Below are 13,404 nucleotides of genomic sequence, written 5' to 3'. Positions count from 1 at the left end.
TTGATGCTTATAGCTTTGTATGAAGTTTGTGGCAATATTGCTTAACAAACAAGTACCATTAGTGCTGTATGTCAGATAAAGTCAGTGAGCACATAATGTCCACAAACTGAAAACTGAAGAAGCATTGTGGTTTCTGTGTGTAGTCCGAGTTGTATTGGTATTACAGGCTTTGGCTGAATGCAGTCTACTCTTGCCTGGACCATCAGATCAATAGCCGATGGATTAACAGATTGGTGAGCACTGGTCTTAGTTTCCATACAGGGACAATGATAACAGTCCTTGAATCTAGAGTCACAGTGTCTGGTGGTTGTTCACCAAGAAATATCTCAATATGCAACTCCCCTCCCCCAAAAAAAGCAGAAATAAGAAATAAGAGCAAGAGAACGACCACAGGAAAAGCTACCACGACCACCACCAATGGTGCTGACAGTATCTGGTGGGTAGTCACCTCGGTTTGAGTTGATAAACAGTGAGTGAGAAAGCCGTCAACAGTTGTGCCAGCGTTACCATGGAAACACAGCTTGTAGTTCTGAGAGAGGATGGGGTAGAGGTGGTAATCTTTTCATTTGCTCATAATGAGTCAGTCTTCTTGTATGTGGAACGTTTTTAACTTGTGATACTGGTTTGATAGTAACTCAATAGAACATTCCATCAGGTTGTACAGTAGAGCTTCCATACGAAATAGTGAGTGAAAATCAGTAAAGTGGGATTCTTATATCGTCATATTCACAGTATTGTTATTGTCAGCACTTTGTGCTTCATGGTGGTAGCATAGACTATATAAAAGAAGTTGAAGGAGTTACCATGACATCACTATTTGGTTTGTGGACTACGGTTTTGAAGCCTGGAGTTTGAATTCATCCGCTGCCATCTTGGACTTTGGTCATCCCCATCTTGTTTTTTGCAACCACAAGTGACACGAGAGGCTGGAGCTAAGTAGGACAGAACGCTTGTGTGACAATTAACTTTTATTAACTGAAAAAACACTAAGAAAAGGTGAAAGTTGTAATACAAAAATGTGGACAACTCCCAGACATCATCGGAGTAGTGACCTAACAATGACAATGTAGCCACGCCCTAAAGCATACCCTGCTTTATGGTCTGTTTGACTCTAAATGTACCATAATTTACAAATAAATCAAGAGAGAAGTAGTCATTTTCTCATAGACTTCTATACAATCAGTCGCCCCCTGATGGACGACTCATTGTAGACTTCTGCTTGGCTTAATTTTTCAGAACTGCTACCTAGGTGTTAGCAGTAAATCGTCTTGTCAATCAATCCATCCATTTGTGCATAGAACTGAATAGAAGTGTTTCAATCCACCTTTTTTATGCACAAAAAAAACGAAAAGCTGAAAGAAATTGAATATTTAGAAAAATGTTTTACACTTGACTGAGGTATAAAAGTATTGATTAAAGCTAAATGCAATATGCGAGGTGACATAGCAAACAGGTGCACACATAAACATCTGTGTGGAGCGATGAGGAGAATGTAACCTTCCTCAATTAAAATACATGAAACAAAAATTTCTGTAATTTTTCGCCACTCTCTGATGGTTCACCGGAACTCAACCTTTTCCTTGAAAATTGTTCATGGGCTGCTGACTGGAGACTTAGAAACACCAGCTGTTTATTTTATTTTCTACAAATTTTCTAAGGATCAGTAAATGGCATTTTTTCTAAAAGATATTTTAACATCAAACCCATAAGACAGTAGCATGCACTTTGCTTTGCTTTCACATAGCTTTGGCTTTTCATATTCTGTCAAAGCACCAATTCACTTTTTATTTCTCCGGTGTGTTGTTTTGGCTACCAAGCGTTGTTTCTTTTCTCCATCTGAAACTAATTTTCCGGCCTGTATTCCCTCACACGGTTAATTAAAGGCTGTGTACCTAGTATCTTCTTAATCACGCAAATTAGGTTTTTATACATATGCGTTTTTTTAATTCCTACCCCAAATGTGAAATGCCTAATGAATCTGCACACAAATAAGATGTAATAAGTGTGATATGAGGCTTGACTGATTGCCTGCCAGCATCGCTGCAAGACACTAATGAATTGTTTCAGCTGTGATTATGAAAACGTCTAAAGCGTCCCTTTTTTTTTTAGGTAGTCCGAGCCACACAGCCCCCGTACTTCACAGACAGCCTCTTAGGTTGTCAGCAGGGTAGTGGATCAGACATGACCTGCAGTTAGAGATAATAGGTTTTAATCAGCATTGACACTCTATGTGAATGCTGCTCTCACGTCAGTTGGTCACGTTAGAAGAAACCCTCCTTCCACCATTGTACATGTTGTATAATGACACTTTTTTAATGCCTCTGGGTTTTTGGTTGTTTGTCTGTCCAACCGTACCATTTTTTTGGTGGTCAAAAATCAATGTGACCTCCAGAAAAAAAATAGAACGGCCATAAATCAAGTGTTCATATAGTAATTATGACAATGTAACTCAAATGCCTAATAGGATAAAATGATGCAGCGATCACATTTTGAACAGACATGGATGTAAACTTGCAACAGGTTAGCGGGGGCTGCAAACGGGGAGGCGGAAATTCTTGTTTGATAATTGGTTGTGGATCAATTAAAGGTTAGTTATCATGGTATGAAGCCATAACCAGTTATCTGCATTCATTGGTCAGATGAATTCCGATATATATATATATAAGAAGAAGTTAGCCAGTAGTATGTCGACTTCAAAACAACGCTCATGATGTTTCAGTGAAAACACGGCACTAAAGTTTTGCAGCTGAGTACAATTTTCCCTTTTTTGCCACATGGATGAGGGCAATCAGACGCAAAGTGTACATTTTGCACCAAAATTATCGAGAACATGGATAGAGAAAAAGCACATTTTCACACTTCTAGCTATAGATCCTGATCGACGAGGTCAAGCCTCAAAACTCCAGTCAGGGAATTAAAATGTCATATATAGTCCTGCTTGAGTTAAGACAACTTCTAACAGTTTGAAGTCATTCACTTGTTTTAGTTCCTTTACGTAAAGAACGTAAAGGAACTAGGAACAGCACAGAGTCTGGAGGCGGAGAGATGTAAGTAGTGCTGGGCGACATGGAGAACATCCAATATTGGAGGGTTGACTATTGGTGCTTCCACAATATATATTTACAACATAAGATTTTTGAGAAATAATTATCGGCAATATTTGTCAGCAAACAAAAGTTTACTTATAGAGCACCGCTCACGAACCAGTCTCAAAGTGTTACACAGTCAAACATAAATAAAGTGGGTAATGGCAAACAAAAGAACAGCTAGAACAGCCTGGCAAGTCCAGACAATTCTAACCCTTTAATGCAGCCTTTAAAACCAACAACCATTTCCAGTCTCATATCACAATATCGATATAATATCAATACATTGCCCAGCCGAACCAAACTGGTTAAGTTGGACGTCTTTGAGTTGCGCTAGTTCCTGCGTTTCATACCAACTCATTCCCTCCGAGCTGCAGCTGATACCTCTTTCTGTCTCAACCGGCGACAAAGAAACGTGTCTAAAAGTTCCAAACTGACGACTAAAGGAAAAGTAGTCTTCGGCGTTCCTACATGAAGACTCTCTCTCCTCCTCCTCACTGACGTTACACCTCCCAGATGATGGAGTGGGGGAGCTTCCACATTGTAATATCTCTGGAAGGCTTGTAACTTCTTGTGCGAAATCCTCCGAGAGTTAAATTTTCTGGGTTACTGAATTCATTCTTACTTCATAAAACCTTCTTTCGTTCTTTATTTTCTCTTTAGCCTACAAGCCCCAAGTTTGGAAAGGCTGATTCCTATGAGAAGCTGGAGAAACTGGGAGAGGGTTCATATGCTACAGTTTACAAAGGAAAGAGCAAGTAAGTAGAGTGTGCATGTCTCCACTCACTCTTCTTTATAGTTCGTAACTCGTGGTTATTACATTTGATTATCCGGGAGCAGTGCTGCAACTGAGTGAATTCATTAAATATAGCAGCAATAACAGTTACACAGTGTAGTTTTTTATGTAAATAATCTGTCTCCTGTCTGCAAATCCCACACATGCAATGTCATTCCTTTTATTCTATTCACTATGGGACGGATGTTTTTCTTCATCGATTTAATAGTTAGGTTCTATTTTTTTATGGTTTGGTGCTTTTCCTCACAGGTTCTGCTAATTAAATTCTAGAAAATGAAAAGTCCATACACTGTAAATGTGTGAAACTCCACGGACTCTAATCTTCTCAGTAATGATGTTATTTCACAGAACAGTTCTGATTGGTGAGCTTCATTCAGTTGTAATCCGGTAGCCTTGTACCCGGGTCTCACTCCACTGCTGCTAAATTACATTTCATTGACTTAACAATCTTTCCTGTTCTCTGGCTCCACTGTTTAATAGATTCTTTTTTCACGTTATGAAAAACAATAAGGAGACAGGATTACCATACTTTCTTGTCCTCTGTGTCGTTAACCAGGGTGAATGGGAAACTGGTGGCGCTAAAGGTGATTCGTCTGCAAGAGGAGGAAGGGACGCCCTTCACGGCCATACGAGAAGGTAAGAGGTTCAGGACTGTGATCAAATGGGCTGGATTCAAATGAACAGACTGGAGTTCAATTTTCATGACTCATGTGTTACTTTGAACGTGCAAATAAACTCCTTGGCGACCTCTCGGTCATGAAACGTGAAGACAATGAGTAAGTGCTTTAAACTTGCAAACCCTTTTTTCGCAGTGTGTTTTCAGTTTATAAAAACGGCCAAAATCCAAGATGACGACGGCAAAAAAAAAAAAAAGAAAACGACGTCGGTCGAAAACCAAAATGGTGTAGACCAAAAAAACTAAATAAAATGTCAATTATTGAATCAAAGCTAAATATTCCCGGAGCAAGGCTCTTAGGCCCCAACATTGGAGCTGCTGATCTACAAGACGTTTCAACGTTGTCTGCACCATTTTGAAGAAGGCCTATCGACAATGTTGAATATCTCTTGAAAATAAGAATCAAATGTCCATCTCACTATTTCAAGATGTAAAAAACTGGCCACCTCATTCATTCATAATAAGGTCAGTAATTATCTCTCATATTTGGTCTCTGAACCCCACAACCAGATTGAACGTCAAGTTCACCCAAAATACACTGTTTATCAGAAAAAAATGAAATGCACTACAGTACCTGAAATACCTGAACAAGATTTCTTTTCACTCACATAATAATTATACATTACAAACTCAATAGCAGCCAAAGTACTTTTTTTCTGCAATAAACATACCTACTGTGGTAAAGCTAACATTGCTTATCCCACAAAAGCATGACAATACTAGAAACAATTTAACTGCCCATGGTGGACCACACTTCTACAGAACTTAAATGTTGTGTCCACATGTCTGACATGTGATGACTTACTGCACCAGTTGTCCTTTTTATACGTGCGATGGCAGCACAGAGCGTGTCCTGGCTGCCAGTTGTGTATGTGAAGCATTTCAAGCTCTTCACTTTTACTGGCTGCTGCTGGACTTTGAGGAAGAAACACACTCACCTCCACACGCATGACTGCCATTTGAATTTAGATGAGAAAACGATTGCGTCTGTTTGATCTGTGTATGATCCAGGCCTGATGAAGTTTGAGCCATCACACACGCACACACACACACACACACACACACACACACACGCAGTCCAAACTCCCTGTGAGCGGATCAGAAAGCCGCTTTGAAATTGAACTAATTCAGCAATTACTGAGCAGGAAGCTCCGAGCGCTGGCATGTGAGCAGCATTACAGACCGCTACTGAATAAAGTCATATATCCAGAGTACAGGAGGTGTGTGTGTGTGTGTGTGTGTGTGTGTGTGCTTATTAAAACTGCACACACTCTTGCCCATTACTAGAGATGTGGTGGGTGCATGAGCGCGAGGGAGGGGGTTGGATCTTCAAACGGGTGACAGGATCTTTGAGGTATCATACTGTAGCGTTTTAACAACCTTTAGGTAATCATACAGGATGAATGCATTCATGAGGCATCACTCGCCGGCTCTCTGAGGATCTGTATCAATGTGCCCATGGAAAATAACTTTGTGCTTGCTAAATTAATCACATTGGCAACTGTGTGAAAATCCCATTCCTGCCTCTGAATAAAAACTGCCCCCATTAAGTTTCTCTCATTCTGTCCTAATAAAACTGTTCCCTGCAGTACCTGGTTGTTTGCCTTCTGTAATTAGCTTTGCTTAAAGTGGCAACAGACAACTTTTCAAGTGATTTTATTGTTGGTGCCGCTGTCGTCAATCACTATGTGATTGGGTAACAGAACAGCTCCACTGATGCTCATTTTAGAAAGGCCCACGAAACACAACGTGTTCTTGGTTTCGATTATAAAGTGGACGGTGAATCACGGGTTAGCGTCAGAGTTAGTTAGCAGAGCTAGCGACATGACGCTAACGCTAGCAGCCGCAGACAAAGCTAGATGTTTGTGTAGATGTTTTCTTTCTGGTCGTGCACTTTATAATTCTCAAAGGATGACATGACACTCTTTAACAATAACACATTTCAGTGAACTTCTATGATACATGAAGATTTCTAAGTATCATAAGAAGGGACATGATTTCTGATCAAAACTGAAGTCTCTGCCACGATAATGGAAATGAGTATTTTCAAGTTCAAGTTGTCATAAGGCCAAGGAAGGAGGTTTTGGTTTAATGCCAACCGACTGCAGCTCTCCTTTCTTACTGGGTTTGGTGTTCTAACAGGACGGCCTTTGCAAAAAAACTGTGAATACTCAAGTCACAGGTCGTCATCTGAAGGCTGACCATTAAAACTGCATTTGTACATTTTCCTTTCAAAGCCGTTTCAATAGTGTTTTACTTGAGTGAGGCCAAATCCTTCCAGTGCGTAGGCCTGGTAATAAAACATTCCATCCTTTCAACTCTCAAGTCAAGATTTTTATCCGTCTCGAGGTTTCTCATTCACATCTAACCCTTGCAAATTCTGTAAACATTTGCTATCTTCCGAAATATTTGCCAAATTCTTCCTGCTCTCAATCTTTGGCTCTGATGAAGCAATGAAGCAGGTGAAAGTCTTCATAAATCTGACCCAGAATGTGCTGATCACACCCAGCCTCCTCGGTAAGGCTCTGTAAGCTTTTCCAGTAAAGTAACCATCTCCCCAACACAGCATCTCACTGCTCCACTCATTAACAATGTCCATTGCATCATAAATGTGTTGACAAACGAGTGTGAGAACGCACCTGCTGTAATCCACCCTGTGTTATCTTTCTCCGTTCCGGATCGTTTCTTAATCCCCTCTAACTATGTAGCGAGGCTTTAGGAGGGGCCGCGTTGCATTCTAATGATGCAGCTAACGAAGGAGACAGATCACAGCTCTGGTATCTCTATATGATATGGGGCTCACATTGACTCTCTGTCTGTTCCCTCTCTGCAGCATCTCTTCTGAAAGGCCTGAAGCATTCCAACATCGTGCTCCTCCATGACATCATCCACACCAAGGAAACCCTGACTCTGGTCTTCGAATATGTGGTGAGTCTGCACGCTGACCGCACTGAGATCAAGCAGTCGGACCCTTCATGGGTGGACGGTAGCAGTCTGAAATTAGGTTTGTTCTAAATGAAGGGAACAGAAGTCGAGGCCCTTGTCTTGGTCGCTTTGACCTCGGTGCCTGCTCGCCGATTAAGTTTCAGGTTTTATTACTCTGCCCACAGAAAGACTAGCTGTGGGTATTTTGATTGGAATACTCTTGTTTAAAGGGCACTTGGATAATGTTATAACAGCCTGAGCTGAGAAGAACCAGAGGCTGGTCTGTCAGTACAGGAAGCCAGACAGCCATTTTAATGGAAGGTCACGGTTTTACAGCAAAGGATTCTCTTTGGACATACCCGTGGCTTTTAGGAAAGCTTCCAATGAGAACACACTGTTGACTGCAGTTTAGAGATTAACCTACAACTAAAACATACTAGGGATAGAGATGGCCGCTACTGGAGCTAATTTAGCTATGCTTGACACTTAAAGGTGCATTTGTAATTTGATGCGTATCAGAAGCAGTAATCAAACTGATCCTCAGATTATTTTCAATGTCGAGTTCATCTGGGTTCTTCAAATGGAAACGCCAACTCAGCTGTCAGCACAAGCCGCAAAGTAGGTTACCAAAGCAGGCCAATCAATAATGTGAATGCCAGCAGTAGCTCAGTCAACATTATCTGTGCTACATTTATAAATTACTAAAAGAGTAAGGACAGAAAGAGATGATATGTATACATTTTGAACTACGATGATGGGTCTCATCAGAGAGTATAACAACCAAGTCCTCCTCCCATATTGCAATTCTTTTTTAAGTATCGGTGAGCCGTGTTTTCCGGGGTAAAATCTCTGTTTTTATCAATGGAGTTTTTGTAACTTTGAAGAAAGCGATATTTTAGAAAAGGATGTCTGATGGCGAGGTGAAGCTTCTATGGATGGGAGCAGCAGAACAATGTATTAAAGCCACCAAAAAAAAACAGGCCCACTTAAAAATCTGTTTAGATGAATGGTATATTCAGAATACTTTTTCATATTTCATCTGTACTATGTTTTACCTTGAACTCAGTTCCTCCCTTTCAGAAACATTTGGGTTTATCTGTAGTCTGTGATGATAACACTAGTCCACAGTGTTCTAGCAAGCAAGAAGCAGCATGAAACTTTTTCAAATGTCAAAACCCTTTAAAGAGCTGTTGTTGTGAAAACTGCATCTGAATTTCTATTTATTCTCTTGAGATGAAAAAAGTCTTTCACAATCCTGTCCAAATCTCTTAAAGTCAGAAACATAATTCAGAATTATTCGCCTGGCCCAGGGGCAGAACATCTTCATTAGAATATCTCTACAATAATATCAAATCATATTTTTCAGCTCAGCTTTCACATGGTAAACATTGCTAGAAAAACCAAAGTACCTCAGCTTTTTGGAGAGAAGTGATTGCAGTAAAACTACTAGGTTCCGAATTGTTCAGATCCTCTGGTATCCCGTTGCATATGTATCAGCTGACAACCATTGATGGTCACATTGATATTCAGCTCAATCTTTGATCTTCAAATGCTGAGCGAGGCTAAATCTCTCAACCAGAACAAGCTTACTCAGCCTTCCACCGCTTCTTCATTTTAATGAGACTAAAAACAGTGCGATGCCCCCTTTTGCTAGAGAGAACGCTCGTCAAAGGGTCAGCTTTTCAAGGAGGTTTGGTGAGACGTGATTGGAGCTCAACAGGTCATGTTTGAATAAAGAATGAGAGCAGAGGTAGGAGGTCAGTTAACCCCGCTCATAAGATCCTCCCTGGTTATCCATGTCTTTGTCTTTTTCAATGTTGATGCAACACAATTTAAATCTGAGGAATTCCTTGCTTTTCCAGTCATTAATTTAATCTGGTGGCAAATGGTTAATTATGTGACTTCAATATTAAATTCCAAGCTGTGCAAATGTGGGACTACTGGTTCCATGTTGATCCATCATCTTGTGGTTCGGAGCTGTAATCAGTCTCTGCTGTTTTCCATACAGAGGGCTTTCCAACCACAAACATCAGTTCATTGTTCGCATCTCAATGATTGACAGGGGTGAGGGTGACCAACATAGGGAGAGGGAACAGGGGGGGGGGGGAAGAAAATGATGAAATGTATTACTAAGAGATAGAGGAGAAAGTGAGATGGACATGCATGTCCATGCTGGAGCATCCGTCGGAATTATTCAGCAGAGGAGGCTCCGCTGGTGCCGGCAACAGTGGGAGATATTTGAGATTGTAAATATCAATGTGATTTCAGAGCAACCGCTCCTCCGTCCTCAATATGCTAACTAAACACTGAGGTGAAGGGCAGGCCAGTGTAGCACTGCGTGGACGGGGTCATATGAGTCGGTAGATGGGGGGTGGCTGATAGAGAAGACATCGGCTCAGCTTTCAAACAAATCACCTCACGTCTCAGATGGTGAACACCACTCTAAAAGAAACCACATCAGCCTTTAAGAGCCTCATGTGGAACCCTGGCTGGGTTCTTGATGAAACCACTGGAATATGAAAGGCTTCTTGGTAGAAGCCAAAGGCACTTGCAAATGAAAAGGTAGTACAACATCTAAATCATACTTTGGTGTTTCATTTTTACCTCTTTACTTAAGATTTCATTCAACTTTTGTTTTGTTTCTTTTAACAAAATGTACCAAAAGAACTGGCAACAAGGAAGATATTGGGTAGATAGTAACTATAATAAATATGAAACGTTTAAATGATACCAAGATGAAATCATACTTGATGAAATCATTGGTATATAAAATGCCTCTTGGTAGAACCTCTTGGGTGTGTTCTAGATGAAATATAAAAGGTTCTTGGTACAACCACCTGAGTGGGTTCTTGTCAGCACCCTTAGAGTGTGGAAAGGTTCCTTAGACAGGGTTCTGGGTGGAACCATGGAGGGGTTTTCTTTAGAACTTATCGTCAGGGGTTCTGGGTGGAACCTTTTACAGATGGTTCTCGGTATGAAACTTTATGTTGGCTTCTCAGTAGAACCCCCTGAAAGGTGGAACTGTTTAAAAGTAATACTCTACCAGAACACAAAAATGGTTCTCCTTTGGGGACAAGCAGTGGAACCCAACATGATTTTAATTAGCACCTTCATAGCTTTAGAGTCTATCAACTTTTTTCTTTGCGCCTCCACATGCTGTCATTTTGTAATCTTACTTCCATTGTAGAGTGGAAGCTATATCATCCTTTATTTGCCAAAATGTAAATAAACCTATTATTAAGTTGAATATTTCATGTGAGAAAGTGGCCATTTAGATTCCCAGCAGTGTGGTCGGTTTATCCAAATAAGGTGGTTACACTTGTCTGCTCTGCATGTTTAACAGTAGGCTATTCAAATAAATAAATGAATTACATCAAGAACCCCCAATTTGGTAACAGCTAGTCAGTTAGCCCGCGAGCTAGATACTAGCAGACAGACAGGAAGTCCTGTTGGTTACACTCTGAATGAACTGCTATTTATGAATCTCAACTCTCTGTGTGTACCTTTGTCTATACTCTTCTGAATGTGAGAGTAATTTAGAAAAACACTATTGACATGTGCGTTTGTATGCTGTGTCCGACCGGCAGATGCACTGATGTGTTTTGGTACTTTTGAAGTTCCTCAAGGCGGAACCATCTACACCAAGAGACACTACAAAGTAAATCAAGATGTCCTCATATGTGGTTTCAGGCCGTGTCCATGTGGCCTCCTCTCAGTCACCGAGTCACGGGCTGATGGATGTGGTGACGCGACTGTGAAACCATCCGATCGCCAAAGTGCTGAATGTTCCAAAAATATCACTCACTGTCTACAGCGCTACCAGCGATAAACAGGAAGGAGTACTTCATTGTGTTCAAACCAGGAGTGGACAAATGGCTGAGGCAGCATTAAGTGGATACAGACAAAATTATGTGGACACACCTGTCTGGAAATATTCCCCAGAGATGTCCAATTATGGACTTGTCTACCTCACATTTACAGTAATGTTCTGTATTGTCACACGTATCTCTCACACACTTCCAGAGTTATTCATGATGTGGTATTAATATTATTCTTTCTTGCTTTTATTTCACAGCACACAGACCTGTGTCAGTACATGGACAGACACCCCGGGGGTCTCCTTCCAGACAATGTGAAGGTACAGTATGCGTTATTATTCTGTTCTGGGCGACATGTAGTTTAATGAGCACACTGTTTAACATGCTAATAAGGAGTGGGTGGAAAAACAGGAGAGATGTTGCCACCAGGAACCGATCAGGAGGACGACATAACAAGAAAAGAGCAGCCGTGTAACCTTGAAACTACACACAGTCATATTGTGACCTAACATTTTTGCGGTCCTTCTGAACTGGTTTCCTGTAGTCCATTATCAACCTGCGGGGGAAGATTAAATTGCAAGATTGCACAAAATTAAGTTGTGTTTTTTTAGATAGTTTGACCTCTTCGGGCCAAAAATAGCTGCTCACATGCTCAGCGTGTGACACGGGAGGACTTCACCTCAGAGGGCCACAAACCCAAATGTGTGGTCCCTCCTGGTCCAGACGTCCAGTCATACTAGCTGTAGTGTGCTCTGATTTTCATGGCTCCTTTCTTATTAGCTATCTACAAACAGGTGCATTGGTTTGTCATCACCGCTTGAGGAACCTTTGTACGATAAACGAGAGCAGAGGACAGAACAAAGTGCTCGCAGTATTAATACTTTGAGCATTTGTGACTTGATTTCCTGGGAGGATGTGGTGAAATGTGAGCGTGACAAACAATATCATAGAATTATTAGCATACAAAGGTCAAACACAGAGCTCTTATTTAAGCAAAGCAAAGCCAGGGGCTGATTAACAATAACAATACGGTTCCCTCTCCACCACATATTTAAGCCAAGCTGTTTTGCTTCCATAACTTCTTTCAGACAGAGGGAAGAAATTTTCTAAAATGCATATTAATTTGTGTGTTTATTTTACTACTTTAATATACTGGGTCTGTTTCATTGTGATATATATGCTATCTGTCGTGTCTCCCCTTCAGTTCTCACTGAGATCATCAGCCTCCAGAAATATTTCTAGCATCAACCTCATATATTTTGTAATATTTGTAGTTTTGTATTTTGGGACATGAAAATGATTTCGATTCATCGTAAAATAAACGCACATAATTTGCTGTAGCTACTCATCAGTGCTGCCGTTCAGCATAATCTTACACAAAAACGACAGTCGGGAAATTTTAAACATTAAACACGAGGCAATTTTTAGTCAAAGTAAAACAAATGAAAATATAAAATAACATAATGGAACAGATAATATTCCATTAGTTGAGGCCTGGCTCCTCAAAGATGAACCCGTTCAGATCTCCACCCACAGGCACAAACCTAGTAGATGAGCTATCTCTAAATCAATCTACAGCAGACTGCTGAGTGGCGTATGGCACATTGCAGCCTTTTAATCATATTGTTTAGGAACATAATTTCTCTTATAAAGTATGTTTAAAGTATTATACGTATACATGTCCAAGTATTATTTGAAAGATTCGTAGCTTTTAGTCAAGATGTTTTTTTTTAAAACATCAGTCCATTGAAACGGTCGAGGGGTCAAAAGGTCACAGGAAGGGAAATGGTGAAATAACAAGGGCCTGTCCTAATGATACAGTCATCTTATAATGCATCCTATTTATTATGTACACAGATGGCACAGATTATGTACACAGATTAGCAGGTTAAACTGTATTTAAAACTGACTCGTTTGCCATCAAACTCAACGACAGCTCAAACAGGAACGACTCATCGGGCTGACGTCCCAGCAGCCATCTTGATGCCTGTCGCTGACGCAGAACCCCCCCCCCCCCCCCCCCCCCTGTGAGGCTGTTGAGAGTGTGATGGACCGGTCCTCTCCTCACATGAAAGGAACCAGTATAAAGACATGATGATGGAG

General features: G+C 40.8%; 1 protein-coding gene across 3 annotated transcripts in view; it reads left to right on the top strand.

The window, feature by feature from the left end:
* Window positions 1-13,404, top strand: part of cdk14 (cyclin-dependent kinase 14) — a 150,594-nt gene that overhangs the window by 42,270 nt on the left and 94,920 nt on the right. For all 3 annotated transcript variants that reach the window (XM_034528777.1, XM_034528778.1, XM_034528779.1), the window contains 4 exons: window positions 3,750-3,844; window positions 4,439-4,518; window positions 7,392-7,486; window positions 11,559-11,621. In XM_034528777.1, the coding sequence (XP_034384668.1) occupies window positions 3,750-3,844; window positions 4,439-4,518; window positions 7,392-7,486; window positions 11,559-11,621 (333 nt within the window). The remainder of the gene's footprint in view (window positions 1-3,749; window positions 3,845-4,438; window positions 4,519-7,391; window positions 7,487-11,558; window positions 11,622-13,404) is intronic.

This window comes from Cyclopterus lumpus, chromosome 25, assembly GCF_009769545.1.
Source record: "Cyclopterus lumpus isolate fCycLum1 chromosome 25, fCycLum1.pri, whole genome shotgun sequence".
Classification (NCBI taxonomy): domain Eukaryota; kingdom Metazoa; phylum Chordata; class Actinopteri; order Perciformes; family Cyclopteridae; genus Cyclopterus; species Cyclopterus lumpus.
The sequence above is the reverse complement of the archived record's forward strand: the minus strand, read 5'-3'. Positions and strand labels throughout refer to the sequence as shown.